This window comes from Dendrobates tinctorius, unplaced genomic scaffold, assembly GCF_039654945.1.
Source record: "Dendrobates tinctorius isolate UK_male_01 unplaced genomic scaffold, ASM3965494v1 ptg000003l, whole genome shotgun sequence".
In the NCBI taxonomy this organism is placed as follows: domain Eukaryota; kingdom Metazoa; phylum Chordata; class Amphibia; order Anura; family Dendrobatidae; genus Dendrobates; species Dendrobates tinctorius.
In genome coordinates, this window is record NW_027361671.1 from 51316790 (window position 1) to 51339476 (window position 22687).

General features: G+C 44.4%; 1 protein-coding gene across 7 annotated transcripts in view; it reads left to right on the forward strand.

The window, feature by feature from the left end:
- YTHDC2 (YTH N6-methyladenosine RNA binding protein C2) overlaps positions 1 to 22687 on the forward strand; it is a 226407-nt gene that overhangs the window by 154690 nt on the left and 49030 nt on the right. For all 7 annotated transcript variants that reach the window (XM_073552136.1, XM_073552137.1, XM_073552138.1 and 4 more), the window contains exons 18-23: positions 609 to 691; positions 11947 to 12052; positions 13099 to 13218; positions 19103 to 19375; positions 19947 to 20073; positions 20149 to 20354. In XM_073552136.1, coding sequence (XP_073408237.1) covers positions 609 to 691; positions 11947 to 12052; positions 13099 to 13218; positions 19103 to 19375; positions 19947 to 20073; positions 20149 to 20354 — 915 coding nt within the window. The remainder of the gene's footprint in view (positions 1 to 608; positions 692 to 11946; positions 12053 to 13098; positions 13219 to 19102; positions 19376 to 19946; positions 20074 to 20148; positions 20355 to 22687) is intronic.

A 22687-nucleotide genomic window follows, 5' to 3' on the forward strand; every position in this document is an offset into this window, starting at 1 on the left:
TAGGTATTTTATTGACTGTACCTTGATAAATGTTGAGGTAGAGATGTCAGAGAAGATGATGATAAAGTAGAAAATGCAGGATGGAAGATAGAGATATCAGGAGAATCCTCTCTCCAGCTTTGATGCATTATTCTGCCAAGATGGCACTGACCAGAAAGAAACAAAGTGAGAAAAGAATATATTAGGAGTTACAGAGAGAGAGGCATGGTTGGAAATTACAGCTGCAATACATGAGAACATTTAAAAACAATGGTCAGTAGGTGTCAGCAAATGACAACATACTTTTCAACAAGCATAATAATACAATTAACACACTATACATATGACATAGTAATATATCTGTAAGCCCTGAAGAGTATGGCTGGACACAAGCACAATAAATTACATTTTTAGCTTAGTACACACAATAAAATATTTCTTGATTTCCCATTAAATAATTAACTTTTTTTTAAGTTCAGTATTTCAATAACTGAATCATAGTTCTAGAAAAGCTTAGACAGACACTGGACTAAGGACGCACTGAATAAACATGTGAAACCATACAGGTGGACTCTTATCCTACTAGTGAGAAATACCAGTGTTGCTGATTGTTCATCTTTGTTTTTCAGAAATCTTATGATGCGCTAAACCACGTGACAATGCTTAAAATGGTTTGGATTTCTAAAGCCAGTGCTACTCAAAGGAAAGGAAGGTATTTTATTCTGTGCCGTTACGTGTGGATAGAATCTTGAATCTTGCTTAGCAGGGTTGAAAAAAGACCATTATTTTATAGGAATTTTCCAGGATCATAATATTTTTGGTTTATCAACAATCACCTGTTTAAAGGGGCGGTGTCTCTTGTATGAGCATTACAGCCTTCTCAGTTTATAAACCTCTGTTTACCTGCAAGCCGTCTACTTATTAGCAGAAGTGCAGGGAATTGTAGTATTGCATCATTTACATTGGTAAGACAGTACTGCAGTATCTGCACCGCTGCTATATAACAATAAGCCATCAGTATTCTGATCCTGGAAAACCCCTTGTTATTTTTTATTTTTTTTATTTTAGAACAAAAGAAAGTGAAAGCAAAACTGCATGTGGGGTTAATATTATTAAAAAAATGCTTCCTGTCTCCAAATATTCCATTAGGCCATTAAGTATAAATCATTATTAACCATCTCTCATCACTGTTCTGACATTTCACATCCTAATGGACAGTACCACTTTCCATTAGAATATGAGAAGCCAGAGATTATTCACACCGTGATTGTTATTCTGAGGTTATCTCTGCCTTGCAGAGGGAATTGAGTATCACTAGTGTTTGCAGCCCTCAATTCTTTACTTGCTGCAGTCAAAGCAACCGCAGCAAGTAAAAAGTGTGACAGATGGAGATTGATGGTTGCAATGGCAGCAAGAGATCCCACAATATATGACAGAGGCATTTAAAGCGCATGACTGGGGAGTGTGCACCATTCCATGTGGCCCATCATGACTTGGTTACTGGGGGCCAAATTGTTGCTATGAAGCATAGAATGGCTATGATATGCGTCTGCTGTTATAGTTCTCCATTGAAACCAAACCTGTAGCTGTGGTTCAAAGGAGACTGTGATTTTTGCTGAGTACATTCATACAGAAGTATTGCTGTATATTATACAAGTAATCAGACAATCGCAGGTTCCTAAAGGAACTAAAAAAAATTAAAATAATAAAAAATAAACAAATTGAATCAACACCGTCCTCCATTAAAAATAGATATTAACTCCTTACTGACATCCACTGTACATTTATGGTGCAAGTCAGTAGCAGTTGTATGGAGCCTGCTCCATAGCAGGCTGATAATGGCTATGAAAGTAACTTGGCTCTTGCTGTATATTGCACAAGCGATCAGAAAAACACATGTTCAAGTCTCCTAAAGGAACTAATAAATACAGTGAAAAGTAAAAAAAACAAAACAAGTTTTAAAAAATATGAACAAAATAAAAAAAAAATCAAATCACAGTCCTTTTATCCTCTATTAAAAGTAAAGATGATGATGATAAAAATACTAATAATCAGGGCTTTGGAGTCTGAGTCGTAGTCAGTGTCCATTTTGGTGGAGTTGGAGCTGGTATAAAATGGACCAACTCTTAAAACATAGAATTAATTGGGTACAGAAGGACAATAAAGGATGTGCTGAATATTTTTTCATAAGAATTTGGGAAAGTTATAAAATGTCCCATAAATGTCTGTTTTGTCTGTAATCTAAGGATCTAGGTTTTGGTGGAGATGAATCTGTTCTGCTGAGATGAATCTGTGCTCCACTTTATGTACATGATCAGTAGTGATCAGTGCTGTGGAGTTGGAGATTTGGCTTACCGACTCCACAGCCCTGCTAATAATAAAAAACACACGTGGTCTGGCCACGTCCAGATAAAGTCTGATCTATCAAAATATATAATTAACCCAATCGGGTGAAAAAGGTTAAAAACTCCAAAATTGCATTATTTTGGGCCGCCGACATAAGTGTACTAGGAGGCACTCAAAACATCCTATTTATCCCAAAATGGTAAAAATAAAATGGTCAGCTTTCTCGGCACAAAAACAAGCCCTCCAACATCTCCATTTAACTAAAAATAAAAACAATGAAATACTTATAAAAGCTGGTTTCACATTGGCGTTTCACAGACCTGCATCGGTCTGTGAAACGCCAATGTGAAACCAGCCTTATTTGTGTGTTTATTTTTTAACACATTTCCACATTTTTTTCCCACTACAAAAAAAAATAAAAATACAGCAAGTTTCGTATCACTGTCACCGAGAATCCTTTTGCCAGGACATTTTCACCTTAGAATGTAAAAACAAAACCCCAAAAAAGCAATATCGGAATTGTGTTTTTTGCAATTACACCACATTTCAAATGTTTTCTTCTTTTACATTGCTAATTATGCAAATTGTTTCTTCAGAGAGGAAGAGGACTAGAACTCTATTGCCACCTATTGGAAGTAGCAATTCTAAAAGTCATTGTCGGCCCTTTAACGAGCCTTGTTACATGACTTAGGATAAAATCCAAGCCAGAATCTCAATTTGCAGACACTGTGTTTCGGGGTACTGCCCAACGTCAGTGCAAAGTGTGAGATCTGGTTTGGCTGCGAGAGAGGTGTCTGACCGATATCCAAGAAGTATAATTTCTCCTTGTGGAGAATGACATGCTAAGCATGTCGAGATGAGGTGACTTAAAAGCCACAATGCTCCTCTGGGAAATATGCTAATTATGCAAATTGTCTCTTCAGAGAGGAAGAGGACTAGAACTCTAGTGCCACCTATTGAAAGTAGCAATCCTAAAAGTCAATGTCGACCCTTTAACGAGCCTTGTTACTTGACTTAGAATAAAAGCCAAGCCAGAATCTCAGTTTGCAGACACTGTGTTTTGGGGTACTGCCCCCCTCGTCAGTGCAAAGTGTGAGATCTGCTTCCTCTCTGAAGAGACAATTTGCATAATTAGCATATTTCCCAGAGGAGCATTGCGGCATGCTTAGCATGTCATTCTCCACAAGGAGAAATGATACTTCTTGGACTTCTTTTACATTAAATGGCAAAACTGATCATCTTATTCAAAAGTACAACTCATTCCGCTAAAAATAAGTTTTAATATGTCTATATGGACAGAAAAATAATAAAATCTATGGCTCTTGGAAGTAGGGGGGTGTAGAACCTAAAGCAAATAATTAATTGGCTGAGTTAGAAAGAGGTTAAATTACACTGGTCAACAGCATTTTTGGTGCCAAAGATATTTCATCGAATTTAGGGTATTTTTGGGGTGCTGATTCTGAATATGTCATCAGTTTTGCCAGATTGGCTCAAGTTTTTGAGATTTTTGGTATCTTATTTATAGCACTTGTTGGTAAATGCGACGCATCATCTCATTAATTTCTTTGGATTAGTACTTGAACTGAGCAGTTCTCAATATAGTTTTGTGTTAATTAGTGTTCTAAAAGTTTGTTCATAGCTTGATTTTTGCACTAACTTTATGTTGTTGTCTGTTTTCCAGTGAAAAGCATGAACTCATCAAGAAGAAGTTGTCTTAACGATCCAGACTCATTCTGTTACATTTGTGGTGAATACACACTGCCAAAACATAGAAGAAACATAACAGACTTCGTAAAAAAAGTGTATTTTGCCTATTTTGGGGTTATGCTTGGGGACCAAGACAAGTTTTGGGCACCACACATAGTGTGCAAAGCATGTATCGAATTATTACGAAAATGGAGCAAAGGACAAAGAAAAAGCTTCAAATTTGGTGTTCCAATGGTGTGGAGAGAGCCAAAAAATCATCATGATGACTGTTATTTATGGTAAACACAGGTACAGGCACATCTTCACAATGAGGGACAGGCCTTCTTGCAGATTCCATGTTACTCCCATTTTCGTTTCTTATGCTTATTGAATCCTTGCACTTGCACTGCACAGAAATAACAGTCATCATGATGATTTTTTGGCTCTCTCCACACCATTGGAACACCAAATTTGAAGCTTTTTCTTTGTCCTTTGCTCCATTTTCGTAATAATTCGATACATGCTTTGCACACTATGTGTGGTGCCCAAAACTTGTCTTGGTCCCCAAGCATAACCCCAAAATAGGCAAAATACACTTTTTTTACGAAGTGTGTTATGTTTCTTCTATGTTTTGGCAGTGTATATTCACCACAAATGTAACAGAATGAGTCTGGATCGTTAAGACAACTTCTTCATGATGAGTTCATGCTTTTCACTGGAAAACAGACAACAACATAAAGTTAGTGCAAAAATCAAGCTATGAACAAACTTTTAGAACACTAATTAACACAAAACTATATTGAGAACTGCTCAGTTCAAGTACTAATCCAAAGAAATTAATGAGATGATGCGTCGCATTTACCAACAAGTGCTATAAATAAGATACCAAAAATCTCAAAAACTTGAGCCAATCTGGCAAAACTGATGACATATTCAGAATCAGCACCCCAAAAATACCCCAAATTCATTAAAATATTTTGGACACCAGAAAAAAAATTTTTTTTCGTTGACCTTAATGCTCAGCATTTCCATCAGTGAAATGTTCTGTAGTCCAGCTGACCTTTCATCCTGCTGAGTGGCATAGGGTCCTGGAAGATGGACATCCACTGGCTGGACTGTCTGGATAAAATCATTGAAGATTTAAAATTTTCTTGCTCCACTGCTATTCATGCTGGTAAATGATGGGGACCAGTCAATGTGACTCCTGCTGATCTCTGTAAATATTAAAGGGTTATCAACTTTGAGAGATTTTTAAAATCTCCTAAACTGTTGTATTTTGATCTAAACAGTCCTATTCCCCTCTTCTCAACCCTTCTCTGTAATTTACGGCCCCCTTATCGTGCTCATGTTGCTGCACCATTTCGTAAAATGCACCAAAGGCAACAGAATGCAGTGATGATTTTTAGACTTTTTTGATTTCTGAGGTTAAAACACAACTGTTTAGGTCATTGTAGAAATGTGGCCAGTAAGTGACCAACTCCTATAATGTCTGCCATTAAAACAGATTTCTCCTTCGCCTCATTGGGGGACACAGGACCATGGGTGTTATGCTGCTGCCACTAGGAGGACACTAAGCAAACTTAGAAAGAAATTAACTTCTCCGTAGTATACACCCTCTGCTGGCTCTATACTGAACCAGTTCTTGCTTAGTGTCTGTAGGAGGCACTCGGGCCTGGGATTCAGACCCGAACTTTATTATTTTTACTACCATTTTTATTTTTGTTCTTTTCTCTTTTTTTCCACGGATTGAAGGGACGATGGGTCCTTTCAAGGTCCCGATCGCCCCAAAACTTCAACAAGCGGGAGCGTGGAATGTCGCCTCCCCGTACCACCTCCTGCAACGCTACAACGCCTGGGCTCATTTCAAGGGCCCCGGTCTCACCACATCACCAACAGACGGGAACCTGGGGTGTCGCCCCCAAGTACCCCCCTTCTGGAGCCAGGTCTTTACTCTGATGGATGATGTCCCTGTCCATCCCAAGGATTTGTGCCCACGGGATGCACAGAAGCCTTAACTGAGTCCGAGTAACCTCCACTGCATAACCACTGACTGAAAGCAGATGATGACGGGAGGCAAAGGGTTCCTCTCCATTCCCCTATTAAAGGGAGAGTGGATTGAGGAAGAACACAGCGGTCTGTACCTGAGGAGTTTTCCGGGTGCAGCATCACTTCTTCAGTGAGTACAGGGGCATGGTGGCACGTCGCAGGAAGGCTTCTGTTGCTATAGTGGTCTGCGTTTTATATCAGCGCCGCCCCCCATCGCGCCGACGCTGCTAATTTAGTTCCCAGCTTTTCTCCGGCCCAGGCTTCCTTACTGTAGCCCTGCTCACTGGAGCGGCAACGGCCACTCTTCAGGCTCTTCTCGTTCTGGACGAGAAGCGCCACAGCTGTTTCCCTGCTCTGGCCTGGCTCCCCCCACATTTCTGACGCTTCTCGTTCCTCATGAGAAGCGCTCACTTATTCCCGAGGGCCATCACTTCCGCCTTCACAGCACTGCTACTGCTCGCCACACGTGACTAGAGCAGAGGGAAGCCGGATACGCACCATTATACACCGCAAGGCGGATCACTATCTCTGGGGACATTAACACAGGATCTGCGTAAGGTGGACACAGCTCTCAACCCCTTCCCTTCAGTAGTCTCTAAGCAGCTTTACAGGCAATATGTCTCAGTCAAAGGCATCTAAGAAAGCTACTAAAACACACTCAGCAGTGTATGCCTCATGTACCAAATGTAATGCCCCACTACCCCGGGGACACTGTACCTCACTCTGTGCGGCCTGCGACCCTTCATGTGCAGAGGAGCCCTCCGCTAATGTCGACCCTAGTGGACCTAGCCCCCCTGAGAGGGCCACGTCCCTGGCACAGTCCATGTCTTCCCTGGCTAAAGCTATAGAATCCTTCCGTGATTCCTCCTCAAGCCAGGGCATCGGTTTGTCTTGCGTGGAAAGCCCCTCAGCCATGCGAGAATCTTCCTCGGACAGGGGCCCGACAACAGCACAATCTTCTAGCAAGCAACTCCATAGCTCATCCCCCAGGCATTCTTGTGCCTCGGCGTCCGCAAGCTCTGTTTCCCGCTCCCCCTCACCAGGGGTCCGCAGCGAACACGACTCAGAATATGAGTCAGATGTAGCCGGACTCCCATGAGTACCAGGAGTCTCTAGATTCTCTCATTGAAGCGGTCAATAAGGCTCTGAGTTTAGACGAAGAGCCCAGGACTAGTCCAGATCACACTGTGTCCTCTAAAAGGACCAAACGCCCTTATAGGGTGTTTGCTAACCACCCTGTGTTTACGAACATTGTCCAGAAACACAGAAGTCGCCCGGACAAACGATTTACAGGGCAAAAGCCGCTGGAGACACGGTACCCCTTTGCTCCTACTCTAAGAAAGGAGTGGACTGAGTCCCCTGCAGTGGATCCACCCATATCACGTCTCGCTTCCAAAACTCTCTTGTCTTTGTCTGATGGCTCGTCTATTAAAAACCCCACTGACCGACAGATTGATAATCTTGCTTGGTCAGTCTTTGAAGCCGCCGGCGCGGCACTTTCCTCATCCTTTGCTGCAACATGGGTGGCCAGAGCTATGGTGGCCTGGGCAGAAGCTCTGGCTAAAACTAGCCGAGACAATAACCTGCCTCCCGAGGCGGTCAGTCTCGCTTACCAGATTGCCTGGGCCGGGGATTATGTTGTGCATGCCTCTCTTGATGCAGCTAACTGTGCTGCATTAGCAGCCGCAAACACCATTACTATGAGGAGAGCATTATGGCTTTGTGAGTGGCGAGCCGATTCTGCTTCCAAAAAATCTTTAACTTCCCTGCCTTACCAGAGCTGGTGACTGTTTGGATAAAAACTAAACCAAATTATATCTCATGCTACTGGAGGAAAGAGTAAATTCCTCCCTCAGCAAAGGCCCAGCTGGCCTTTTCGAAGCCAACACCAGGTTCGCTTCTGTCCATTTCGCAGCACCGCAAGCTAGTCCTCTGCAACCTCTTCCTCGAGCTCTGCTCATCCCTCGCGTAGGGACAGGGATTCCCAGCCTTTGTATAGGCCTGCTCATTCCTGGAAAAGCAGACCCTCACGGTCTGGACCCAGAGGTTACACTGCCCGCAAGTTCTCTGCTCAATGACTCATTGCGGTATCTGGAGGACACAGACAGGGTAGGCGGCCGTCTGCTCCTGTTTCGTCAAGCCTGGCTTGCTGTCCTTCACAACCAGTGGGTCAGTGATCTGGTGTCCTCCACATACAAAATAGAATTCGTGTTTTCCCCTCCAACACGTTTCGTCCGGTCGCGTCTTCATGGGACGGAGGCGCATGCAGCCCCGTTCCACCAAGCCATAAATGTACTCCGAGAAAGGTTCAAAGGGTTTTACTCAAACCTGTTCGTGGTTCCAAAAGAGGACGGAACCATGCGCCCTATTTTGGACCTGAAACTGTTAAACAAATTTGTCAAGGTTCGTCATTTCAGAATGGAGTCTCTCCGTTCAGTCATCACCTCGCTGAAGAAAGGGGAATACCTTGCGTCCGTCGACATCAAGGACGCATATCTTCACATTCCAATCTTTTCCGGTCCCCAAAGGTTTCTACGCTTCGCTGTCGGCGACGAGCATTTTCAATTCACTGCCTTGCCCTTCGGTCTCGCCACCACCCCCAGAGTGTTCACCAAGGTAATGGCATCCGTCATGTCTATTCTGCACTCTCAGGGTGTGGTGATTCTACCGTACCTAGACAACCTGCTCATTAAGGGATCGTCCCTTCAGGCCTGTGCAGAGTGTGTAAGCATCACTGTGAACACTCTCACTCGTTTAGGTTGGCTGGTAAATCTAACCAAGTCCTCCCCAGGACCATCCCAAGAATGTCCTTTTTGGGGATGATCCTGGACTCTTCCGGAGGGTTGGTTATTCTCCCTCCAGAAAAGGTCTCGGCACTGACCCGGGGGGCCCGGAAGCTTTCCCTTGCCCGTCCCCACTCCCTGCGGTTTGGCATGCAGGTCCTGGGGAAAATGGTGGTGACAATCGAGGCGGTACTGTTCGCTAAACTACATCTCCGTCCTTTGAAAGCAGGCATTGCTGACAGCTTGGGACAGAAATTCGTCCTCTCCGGACCACCGGTTTCACCTGTCCCAGCGGGTCAGGCGGTCTCTCAGGTGGTGGATGTTGACATCCTTATTGAGTCAGGGAAGGTCTTTTCTTCCATTCCGCTGGCTGGTGGTGACCACTGACGCCAGTCTTCTCGGCTCGGGAGCGATCTTCCGTCCCCACACGACTCAGAAACACTGGTCCATTCCGAAATCGCGTCTCCCAATCAATATTCTCGAGATTCGGGTGATTCCATCAACTTCTAGCAGGTCGCCCCATTCGGATTCAATCGGACAACTCCACGGCGGAGGCGTACATCAACCGTCAGGGGGGCACACGAAGAAGAAGGACGATTCTCGAGGTAGCACACATTCTGCGATGGGCCGAGACAAACCATTCAGTCATCTCTGCAGTTCACATCCCGGGAGTGGAGAATTGGGTGGCAGATTTTCTCAGCCGTCAGGGTCTGGCCTCGGGAGAGTGGTCCCTTCATCTGGAAGTCTTTCAGCAAATTTGCCAACGATGGGGAACACCGGATGTCGACCTCATGGCCTCCAGGCTAAATGCCAAAGTTCCGGTGTTCATAGCTCGGTCCCGCGACCCATTAGCCATCGGGTTGGATGCACTGGTTCTCCCGTGGCATCAGTTTCACCTCCCTTATGTGTTTCCACCGCTTCCGCTACTTCCGAGGGCCATCAGGAAGATCAAAGCGGAAGAAATCCCAGTGATTCTCGTCCACCAGACTGGCCACGCCGAGCGTGGTACGTGGTACTAGTGCAACTAGTCACCAACGTTCCCTGCCGGTTACCGGACCGCCCAGACCTACTCTCTCAGGGGCCGATTTACCACCAGAACTCGAGAGTGAGTTCTGAATTTAACGGCCTGGCCATTGAATCCTGGATTCTATCCCAGGCCGGTTTCTCGCATCAAGTAGCTTCCACCATGATTAACGCTCGGAAACCTACATCCATGCGCATTTACCAGCGCATCTGGAAGACCTTTTTCTCTTGGTGCAGAACCTGCGGATATTCCCCACTCGTGTTTTCCATCCCTTCCATTTTGGAGTCTCTCCAAGCAGGGCTTGGCACTGGCTTCTCTCAAATGTCAAATTTCAGCCTTATCTGTTCTATTTCAGCGAAGGATAGCTTCCAAATCGCAGGTTAAGACCTTCATACAGGGAGTGTTGCATCTTTTTCCCCCCTTCTAGATGCCCCTGGAGCCTTGGGACCTTAACTTGGTCCTAGGTGCCTTGCAAGAAGCCCCCTTTCGAACTTCTGCAGGACCCAGCACTTGCTCTTCTTTCTTGGAAGGTTGCTTTTCTTGTGGCGGTAACAGCCATCAGGCAGGTCTCGGAGTTGGCGGCCTTGCCTTGCAAACCCCCATTTCTAGTTTTCCACCAGGACAAGGTGGTGTTGAGGACATCTCCGTCCTTCTTACCTAAGGTCGTCTCTTCCTCCATCTGAATGAGGACATAGTTCTGCCCTTGTTCTGCCCAGCACCGATCCATCATACTGAGAAAGCTCTCCACACTGTAGATTTGGTTAGGGCACTCAGGAAATACATTTCCCGAACGGCGCCTTTCCGCAAGTCAGATTCGCTCTTTGTGCTTCCAGAGGGGCACAGAAAGGGTCTACCTGCTTCTAAAGCTACCATAGCCAGGTGGATCCTCTCAGTGATCCAAGAAGCTTAACGTATCAGAGGTCAGCCTATCCCGGTGAGGATTAAGGCACACTCCACTCAGTCAGTGGGTGCTTCCTGGGCCATTCGGCATCAGGCGTCTGCACAGCAAGTTTGCAAGGCTACGACTTGGTCCAGCCTGCACATGTTTGTTAAACACTACAACATTCATTCTCGAGCTTCCGCAGATGCGGCCCTTGGCAGACAGATTCTGTAATCAGCAGTATCACATCTGTAGGGCAGATTTAACCTGTTGATACACGAGGTTTCAGCTATCGTGCTGTTTCCCACCCAGGGACTGCTTTAGGACGTCCCATGTTCCTGTGTCCCCCAATGAGGCGAAGGATAAACAGGGATTTTTGTGTGGACTCACCGTAAAATCCTTTCCTCTGAGCTAATTATTGGGGGAAACAGCACCCACCCTGTTAGCCTGTTGGCTTGTGGTTGTTCTTTGGTTTTGACATGTTTCATTTTTGTTTGCTTCTTATATGCTCCTACTGGTTTTGCACCGAACTGGTTCAGGATAGAGCCAGCAGAGGGTGTATACTGCGGAGGATGAGTTAATTTCTTTTTAAGTTTGCTTAGTGTCCTCCTAGTGGCAGCAGCATAACACCCATGGTCCTGTGTCCCCCAATGATTGGCTTGGAGAAAAGGATTTTACTGTGAGTATACACAAAAATCCCTGTTTTACAAAATGCACATGGTTTACTAGAAAGGAAAGTTCCCTTGTCCAAGTTACATCTGGCAGAAATACTAAATTGCTCTGTTTCATGTACATACTAGCAACTACTACTGTGAGTGATTGTATAGTTATATTACAGTAGCTGGGTGTGTAATTCAGGGTCTATCTATCACTACGATACCTACTGAATGACAATTATGGGAGATCTAATAGTTGTATAAAGGACCGTTGTGTATCTCCATTATGTGATCACTTGCCCCCCTATTCCCTGCTGGTAGACGTGGAAGCTAATCTCTTTTCAGACATCTGAGAATATTGATACGTTTATATCCAAGGCAGCTGTGAATGGTAGACAAGCCTGCCGGAGGTATGGATGTATGTGTAGGGTTACTAGAATCTGTTGGATGCTTCCTCTTACAGGCTAGATTACAGCTTGATCGGGCTGTAAATCATGAGCTTTCTACTATGTGCACTGATCAGTTTTATGATCCATTGTGTTTCAGGGCTGGTCGCTGCCGTCCTGGAGTCTGTTTCCACCTCTTCAGCAGACTTCGCTTTCAGAATATGTTGGAGTTCCAGACCCCTGAACTACTGCGAATGCCGCTTCACGTAAGAGTCACTGTGCACAAGTCATAGATACATGTCAACACTACAGTTTTCTTGTAGAAGGAATCTGCCTAAATATGTTGTAACTTTGTAAACACAATGGTGTACTTTAGGCCCATCTTGACTCTTGTACTATATTCCTGAGAAGCATATGTAATAATGCAGGGTTCAGTGCGGAAAATCTTAAATTCCTCAGCCTTCTCCATGTCTGTACTGAGCTTTCTTGGTGATTTATTGCAGTCTAGGAAATATAGGTCCCAATTCAGCTTAGCATTTACACCAGAAAACAGGCATAAATTGTTTTGAAAAGTCGCAAAAGTGTTGTGAAACAAATTAAGTCACTTTTCGTATTTTTACGTAGATGTGAAGCGAACGGAGCTGGGGTAGGCTGGGTGTTTTTACGTGTTTTTTACGCCCTCCTTTTAAAATTAATTAAAGTTCTGTCGTTTTATTCACCAGAAATATTACTCCAATTCCATGAAATGGCATGCATTTCTTAATGAATTTGGCACATCTTATTCCTGCACAAACACAAGTCTTAATTAATTGGGGCCATAGTTCTTACACTAGGCGTAGGGTGTTAACACAAATGATTTTTTGTCCTATTCTTCAGCTGTGGTTTACAGTACCGGCGCTGTGTATTATTTATAGAGATCTTACGCACACTCCGTCGACTTCATTGACACTCTAACTTGAACAGCTGTGAGTTTAATTGCAGCATTTTCCCCAACAGAATTTCTTCATAGGATCATACTCTTAGGTAGATGAAGAAACTAGCTCAGCAACGTCATTTTCGAAGCTTAGCTAGTCTGTTAGGAATGTTTGTTAACAAGCTTGATTATGGTTATTGATGACAATGAGGCGAATTGTGAATGCAGTTCTGGGTAATAACACAGACATTAACTGAATACAGGATATGTTATATAAATTGCTGCTCTACATTTAATGTAGAATATATAGATTACTCTGTAAAATGGTGTCAAATACTTTGAATAGGTTTTCTATATTAGAAGGTCAGTCAAACTATGTACATTTTTTTTTATTCAAAGGAGCTTTGCTTGCATGCAAAATTGCTGGCCCCAGTACACTGTCCGATTGCTGATTTCTTAATGAAAGCTCCCGAGCCACCACCAACTTTACTTGTTCGCAATGCAGTGCAGATGCTAAAGGTGAGTAAAATATGATGTAGGTATATTGTAATATTGTGCCCCTTATATAGACTATATTTCCCATGATGCCAGTGTCTCATAATAATAATAATAATAATAATAATAATAATAATAATAATAATAATAATAATAATCTTGTTTCTTTCTAATGTCAGCCAGTGATGGATCAGTGATCTAGAGCTGGTGTCCATCATATATTCAGCCATGTCTCAGTGTCTTATATATGATGTATGTACATCAGTCTCAATGTATCCTATATAATCGGCAGAGATATAAACAGCTTAGGAGAAGAAATAGCTCAAAATAGGGTGATATCCAATAGTAATTACCGTATTTTTTGGACAATAAGACACACTTTTTCCCCAAAAAATTTTGTAGGAAAATGGGGGTGCATCTTATAGTCCAGATGTACTTACCAGGGGTCTCATCCCAGGCTGATGCTTTGCTGACATTTTGTGAAATCCCGGAGCCCCCACGCATCCATTCCAAGCTGGTGCGCGGCAGTTTTGGAGATGACATTTTGTGAAAGCCCGGAGCCCCCCACACTTCCTTTGCTGTAATTTGTTGGTGTCCAGGAAAATGGCCGCCGGAGGCGGCGCATGTGTAGATTGAGATCTCGGGAGACGAGATTTCGTCTACCGAGATCTCATTCTGCTCATGCGTCGCCTTCGGAGGCCATTTTCATGGAGACCACAGCATTACAGTAATGGAGGTGTGGTGGCTCCGGGCTATCACGGAATGTCGGCAGAGCCCCCGCACCACGGAGCATCTGCGAAAATGCCGCGCATCAGCCTGGAATGGATGTGTGGGGGATTTCACAAAATGGTGGAGTCCCCACACCACCGAACCTGCTGCACCAGCCTTGGATGAGTCAGATCACCGAACACCTCCTGTGACCCTGCTCCACCAGCGCTCCTGATCACATCCTACCCCCCCGTTAAGCTGAATGATTCGGACTGTAAGAAGGACCCTCATTTGACGCATTAATTGTTTTTCCTATTTTTCTTCTGAAGATTTGAGGTGTGTCTTATGGTCCGCTGCATCTTATAGTCCGAAAAATACGGTACTAAAAATGGTATCAATATACACTGTGTTCCAAATTATTATGCAAAAAATATTTCCTCATATTTTCTCTAAATTACCTATATGAATTGCAGTCATTGTTATTTTCCAGTCATCTAATATTCTAGTATAATTGCAATGTTTTTGAACAAACTGCCTATGAAAACAGTATATTTTTAAAAATAAGAAACACTCAAAATGCATGTTCCAAATTATTATGCAGAGTTTTCAACCTTTTTATTTTTATTTTGAACAAAAAAATGGTCAATTGTGAAATTATAAGCATTACCAGCTTATTACAAAATGAAATCAAACAGTTTTCAAGTCAAAACTTTATTCTAGGTGATGTTACATTTGCACATAGGACCCCTTGTTCGAAAGAAGCTTCTGAACTCTCTCGTCCATTGAATTTGTCAGTTTTTGGATGGTTTGTGCTTCAATTGTTTTGCATGTGGACAGAATACCCTCCCAGAGCTGTTGCTTAGATGTGAACTGCCTCCCGCCATCATAGACACTCCTTTTGATGATGCTCCAGAGGTTCTCAGTGGGGTTGAGGTCAGGGGAAGATGGTGGCCACACCATAAGTTTGTCCTCTTTTCTGCCCATAGCAGCCAGAGATGCAGATATGTTATTTGCAGCATGAGACGGTGCATTATCATGCATGAAAATGAACTTGCTGTGGAAAGCACGGTTCTTCCTCTTGAACCATGGCAGGAAGTGCTGTTTTAGAAACTCCACATAGATTATGGAGTTCATCTTTACCCCTTCAGGGATCCTAAAGGGGCCGACAATCTCTCTCCCCATGATTCCAGCCCAAAACATTACTCCACCTCCTCCTTGTTGGCGCCTTAGCCGTGTTTTCATGGGGTGTCCATCAACCATCCATCCTCCACTCCATCCATCTGGACCATCGAGCGTTGCACGGCACTCATCGGTGAACAAAACAGTTTGGAAGTCAGTCTTCATGTATCGTTTGGCCCACTGGAGCCGTTTCTGCTTGTTTACAGTGGATAGAGGTGGTCGACAGGATGGCTTACGCACAGCTGCAAACCTCTGAAGGACCCTGCATCTTGTTGTTCGGGGGACGTTGGAGGCACCAGCAGCTTCAAAAACTTGTCTGCTGCTATGAAAAGGCATTTTTGCAGCTGCTCTTTTAACCTGACGCAATTGCCTGTTGGAAAGAGTCCTCTGTTATGAATGAGTCACCGTAGGAGGCAAAAACAGAAATGCTAGCTAAGTCCAGAAAACCAGAGAAGTTGGCAGCTATCGGATTGTAGACCTCTGAACCTATCAACAACAACTAGCAGTAGCCGTGGGGGGTTCCTACGATGCCCTAGACCCCTCGATCACAGCCGAAGAACTGCCTAGCCTAAAGACAGAAAGGGGAAATCTAAACTGCCCCAGAGCAGACCCCAAAGCAATAGGCAGCCCCCAACATATAATGACGGTGAAGCAAGAAGAAAAAACACTAACACAGATAGAAAGATAGACTGAGCAAATGATGGGACCCAAGCTAATTGGATAGGACAGGATAGGAAAGCTGCTGTCTGCAATCCGCGAAAAACCCTATGAAAATAAGAGCCAACAGACTGACAGGGAAAAAGGCCCTGAAGACGCTAGGCTTCAAAAAGACTATGTCAGTACTCAGGTATTTTCTGAAGACAGAGCAACCGACAAAAAAGGAATTCAGCTCACCTCAGCAGGGAATGGCAGAATCCAGAAAAGCAAGGCAAACTAAAACCAAAACACAAATGCAAAAAGGCAAAGCAGAAAACTTAGCTTTTGAGGAGCAGGAATTAGACTGGTCTCCTAGAATTCCACAGAGAAATCACCAGCGAGGAGGAAGGGCGTCGGCTGCCTTATGTCCAGTCAGAGATCCCCGTCGCCCAGTCATCCTCTCCCAGCTCAGGTGCTTGGTAATCAGCCTCACTACCTTCCTTCACCAGAAGAGGGAGTTCATCAGACCTCAATGGTGAAGGCAAAAATGAACTCATAACAGTCCTCAATTTTTCCTTATCAGCACGCACACGTGTGTGCTGGGAATCAGCTACATACTTCTTGATTGTGTGATGATCACGATGAAGTGTCTTGGCAATGCTGATTGTATTCATGCCTTGACCTAAATACTCCACAATTTGTTGCTTCTTCGCAGCCGACACATCCTTTTTCTTTCCCATTTTGGCAAAAAATGTAGGCTGCTTAATAATGTGGAACAGCCTTCTTAAGTAGTCTTGCCTTTATTTGGACTCACCTGCCAAACTAATTTGCACAGGTATCTGCAATTGCTTTCAGTGATATAAAGAGCCCTAACACACATTACCATCAATGAGTTTAAATGACAAACAAACAAATTCTAACCTTATCATTCCTAAACTCTTTTTGCATAATAATTTGGAACACAGTTTATGCTGACCTGATCCCAGGTTGTATGGCTGCTGCAGATCCACGGATGATTACACAAGAGAAATATGTATAAAATGGAAAGTTTATGGTCTGTGTCCGCGCTGTCAGGTGTTGAAGAAACACCAAATGCTGGAGATAATGTAAAAACAAGTTTTCTATATGTTTCGAAGTGTAGCTAACTCTTCAGGGAACAAAAACCATATATGTAAAAGAATTGCATTCATATTCAAATAAAAAATAAAAAGCACATTATACTCACCTAACACCAAATCCCCTATGCCCATGTCTCCTAGAAAAAAATAAATAAATAAACCTGTCATGATACCAGTGCTGGGTGAACGGCACTGCTGGAGTTAATGTTCTGACCTCAGTGCAGACTCTCACCTGCACACCTGGGACCTATTATGGTGGCCTCTCATTGGGTCTGGGGAGGCTTCTTATAGCCTCAGGAAGCTCCCATCCCCGTCAGTTATACTTTCGCCCTTGGCATTGTGTGGTGACTCCTGAGTGTGTTAGTGCTGTGTTCTGGTTGCTTGATAATCTGTGTATGACTCGGTCTGTTCTCTGGATATTGCTTTGGATTCTGCCTGGTACCTTCTACGTCTGTTTGGTTTTGATCTCTGCTTGGCCCTGACTATCCGTTCTGTCTCATCCATGGTACTTTACTGATATCTTGTGTATGACCTTTGGCTTGTCTGACCTCCCGTCTGTTTATCCCTCCTGTACCTCGCTTGTCTGTACTGTGCATGACCCCCGCTTTTCCCGACTTTGAGTTTTCTACCTTCTTTGAAAGCAGGACGCTAAGCCCCGCCTCTTGCAGTCACATGACCGTAGGTCCTGTGCCGGCTTGCTAAACTTCTACATTCAGGTCCTGTGCATCTTTATTTTCAGGCTTTTCTTGTCCCCTGGGGTCCCTACGGTGCGGGTGAGTCCCTGCTTAGCAGAGGCTGTACGCCGGCGCTGTCAGGACCCTGACAAAACCATCATAAACTCACCTGTCCGCTGCAGTCCACATAATGCAGGGTGTCCCACGGCGATTTCAAGAGTAGAAAAGTCACATCGGGAGTTGTGACTGCTCTACCCTGTCGCCGGCGATACACTGACAGGAGGTAATCGCATTGCGATAAAAAAGTCGATGCCATTATTTCAAATGAAGGACTTTATTCTGTGTGTGTTTTTTAATATCATTATGGGGGTAGTAATTGAGGCATCTTATAGACGCCTCTCCAAGATTTGCCAAAAACTGTGGGATTCCACTTTTTTTGCAATTTCACCGCACTTGGAAGTTTTTTCCCATATTCCAGTACACGATATGTTAAAACCAATGGTGTCGTTCAAAAGTACAACTCGTCCCGCAAAAAAAAAAAGCCTTCACATGACCATTTTGATGAAAATATAAAAAAGTTATGGCTCTGGGAAGAAGGGGAGCAAAAAACAAAAATGCAAAAACAAAAATACCTCTGGTCGTTAAGGGGTTAATTAAAAGTTGCTGTTTGGTTACAGCCTATGTAAGTTCATTCTGTTAATGCTACTTCCTGCATAGGCTTGTGACAGTGTGTGTGTGTTTGTGTTTACTTACTGACTTTGTAATGAGGGTGTTAGGCTGACACCTTTTCATTACTAAAGGCCCCGTCACACATAGCGACTCTCCAGCGATCCCGACAACGATATCAACGTGTCAGGATCGCTGTTGAATCGCTACATGATCGCTGGTGAGCTGTGTTCGTTAGCTACCAGCACGCTGATGCAGGGAGCTGGTAACTAACGTACACATCGGGTATCTAAGGGACGCACATCCCTTGGATACCCGATGTGTACGTTAGTTACCAGCAGATCGCTGGTCTCCCGCCTGTCACACGCAGCGATGTGTGCTGGCCAGCGGGAGACCAGCGACCAAAGAAAAGTCCAGAGGTTTCAAAGAGCGATCAGCGATACCGGCAGGGGGGCCGGTCGCTGATTGCTATCACACACAGCGATCTCGCTGGTGATATCGCTGTTGTGTCACAAAACTTGTGACTCAGCAGCGATCTCGCTAGTGAGATCGCTATGTGTGACGGGGCCTTAAGCCTTGGGGTAGGTGTCAATGACAGCTGCTGACACCAATCCCTAACCCATTTCTCTGATACTATGCATCAGAATGAAAACGATGGTGTTTAACCAAGAAATTACATCCCCAAACTTTTTTTTAATATCTTTATTTAGCTCAAAAAGCCTTCATTGCTATACAAAACCGCATGCAAAAAATGCGTACAAAACTGCAGCAAAATGTGTGTTTTTGCTGCCAAGAGATGCAGAAACCGTGCAGAGATTTCTGCAAGCAAATTCTCAACGTGCACACATAACCTTAGACGTTCCTTTTATATCTGTTTGTCTTTGTATATTTTATTTTAGATTTAATTGGATTGATTTTTGTTTGCAGACAGTTGATGCCATGGACTCCTGGGAGGATCTGACTGAACTTGGTTATCACCTGGCTGACTTACCAGTGGAACCTCATCTTGGAAAAATGGTGTTATGTGCAGTGGTGTTAAAGTGCTTGGACCCAATTCTTACTATTGCTTGCGCTTTAGCATATCGGGATCCATTTGTCTTACCAACTCAGGCTTCCCAAAAACGTGCTGCTATGCTTTGCAGAAAACGGTTTACCGCAGCGACTTTTAGCGATCATATGTCCTTGCTACGGGCTTTTCAGGTACAGAACTGTCTCAATTTCCTGTCATTTATTTCTTTATCATTACCTTGTTTTATTTAAATGGAATCTGTCACTGGATTTTTGCTAACCCAACTAGGAGCAGCATAATGTAAAGACAGAGACCCTGATTGCAGTGAAGTAGCACTTACTTTGTTGGTGGCTTCAGCTTTGATAAAAAACAGTTTTCTCTGCTGTAGATCTATCAGTTGTGCGATTGCTGAGCTCTGTATAACCCTGCCCACACCACTAATTGGAAGCTTTCTGCGTACACTGTACATAGGCAGAAAGCTGCTAATAGTGGTGGGTGAGGGGTTATACACAGCTCATGAATATGGAGGACTATCTGGCAGCAGGTTTTCTAGTCCTTTAATGATGATAAAACAGTGGTTGTATCAAAACCAGAGCAAGCAGCGCAGAAAGTGACACATCGCTGTAATCAGGGTCTCTGTCTCTACGTTATACTGGCAAAAACCTGGTGAGTGATTCCATTAAAATTATAAAGTAAGTAACTAACCTTTTTAGATATCCTTGTTACATATTAAAAGTTAATGCGCTCAGTAATATTTTACAGGCCTGGCAGAAGGCCCGAAGTGATGGATGGGAGAAAGCTTTTTGTGAGAAGAATTTTCTGTCTCAGGCTACAATGGAAATTATCATTGGCATGAGAACTCAACTTCTTGGGCAGCTCAGGGCTTCAGGTAGTCATATGATAAGTGTAACATTAAAAATATTGTCACTGCAGCTGCTCTGAATATGTGGCTTGTCTCTTGCAGGGTTTGTTAAGGCTCGTGGAGCTGGTGACATAAGGGACGTGAATACAAATTCTGAGAATTGGGCTGTGGTAAAAGCTGCCCTTGTTGCTGGCATGTATCCAAACCTGATTCATGTAGACCGTGAGAATATGCGACTTACCAGCCATAAGGAGAAGCGCGTGCGCTTCCATCCTACCTCAGTCCTCAGCCAGCCACAATACAAGAAGGTAAAGTTGTTTCTTCACACAGATCAGAGATATCATAGGACTGTTTTATTTATTTGCTCTGAATGTTGTTCACATTTTCCATTGCATACATTGTCCAGAAACAGAACGTTATCCCTTGTGCGCTAGTTCAGCTATTATAGATTGTCCAGTCACAGAACGTTATCCCTGGTGCGCTAGTTTAGCTATTATAGATTGTCCAGTCACAGAACGTTATCCCTGGTGCGCTAGTTCAGCTATTATAGATTGTCCAGTCACAGAACGTTATCCCTGGTGCGCTAGTTCAGCTATTATAGATTGTCGAGTCACAGAACGTTATCCCTGGTGCGCTAGTTCAGCTATTATAGATTGTCCAGTCACAGAACGTTATCCCTGGTGCTCTAGTTCAGCTATTATAGATTGTCGAGTCACAGAACGTTATCCCTGGTGCGCTAGTTCAGCTATTATAGATTGTCCAGTCACAGAACGTTATCCCTGGTGCGCTAGTTCAGCTATTATAGATTGTCGAGTCACAGAACGTTATCCCTGGTGTGCTAGTTCAGCTATTATCATAGGTGGTCCAGTCATAGAACGTTCTACCTTTTGAGCTAGTTTAGCTATTATCATACATTGTCCAGTCATAGAATGTTCTACCTTGTGCACTAGTTCAGCTATTATTATAGGTGGTCCATTCATAGAACGTTCTACCTTGGGTTCTAGTTCAGCTATTCTCATAGGTGATCCAGTCATAGAATGTTCTACCTTGTGCGCTAGTTTTGATATTATCATAGGTGGTCCAGTCAAAGAACGTTCTACCTTGTGCGCTAGTTCAGCTATTATCATAGGTAGTCCATTCATAGGACGTTCTACCTTGGGCGCTAGTTCAGCTACTATCATAGATTGTCCAGTCATAGAACATTATACTGAGGGGGCGTGTCCGGATGAGGAGCTGAGCTGGCGCAGGGAACACTGGCTCCGTGCTCCTGCAGACTACCGCGGCCCACAGCGTCAGGCAGCAGTGGGGAAAACCCGCGATTTCACTTACCATGGCCTCAGGTGGGGTCCGGGCACGTCACGAGGAGCAGGGGAGCAGCGCCGGACAGGATACCGGATGCCGGTGCCCGGGAAAATCCAAGATGGCCATCGCAGCACTCACCATACGGCCAGCGGCGGTGTGGAGCGCTCTTGGGGTCTGATCTCCTGACACTGGGTCAGACCTCACCGAAGTGGGGCATGAATGCAGCGGAGCAGGCATAGGAGAGATCGGGCAGCTCTTCACCCAGGAGCCCGGAGAAGCAGAGCAACAAACCGCAAGTACATGCACCTGACACAGGGCTCCCCTCCACTCCCATAACTAAGGCCACACTAAAGTCACTGCTAGGAGATCTAAAGCAGGCTATACATAGTGACATTACCTCAGCCTTCACTGCACTACAGAAAGACATTGGGCACATAGGGGACAGAAAAGCCAATATTGAGGAGAAGCTGGAGGAATTCACCACAGCCCACAACCACTTAGTGGACGCTCACAAATGGGCAGATGAGGAGATCACCGCTCTAAAACTGAAGCTGGCGGACCTGGAGAACCGCTCCAGGTGCAACAACCTGCGCTTCAGGGGGATACTCCAAAGCATTGCGGACACGTTGAAAGCGTTCCTAACGTATTACTTTACCACACTAGTCCACGAGGCGGAGCAGCGAGATCTCATAATAGACGGAGCGCACAGAATCCCCAAATCTAAAAGTGCCCCCGCCTCTGCGCCCAGGGATGTAATTGCCAAGCTTCATTTTTATCATTTTAAACAAGCCATTAGCAAAGCTGCGGCGAGCGGACCTGAGCTCCCGGAGAGATTCAAGAGCATCCTGGTGTTCACCGACCTCTTAGCTGTCACCCTGAACAGGAGGAGGGAATTCTCCACAGCCACCAAGATCCTACGGGACAACGGGATCGCGTACAAGTGGGGCTACCGTGTGAAGCTGATCGTCACCAAGAACGGAGCCACACAGGTCCTGACTTCCCCCCGAGAGGCCATGACTTTACTGCAGAAGTGGTCGCTGGCGAAGGTGGATGAGGATACCAGCTCCCCACTGAAGAAGCCGCTCACCCTGATGAAGAAGTGGACATGAACAATTTATTTAATTTAATCGTATGAACATATATTTCAACATATAAGAATAAACAACGAACAATAAACAGTGATTGAAGAGAACAAAGGAGCAAAAATCAGAGTCGAATATCAAGGTTTATATATGCAATAAAATTGTCATTTCCAGTGTAGAAATCATTCTTATCACCAGTATAAGATCTGAGGGGACACTCCTCAAACAATGTGCTGAACTGTTTGACGATCAGCTCC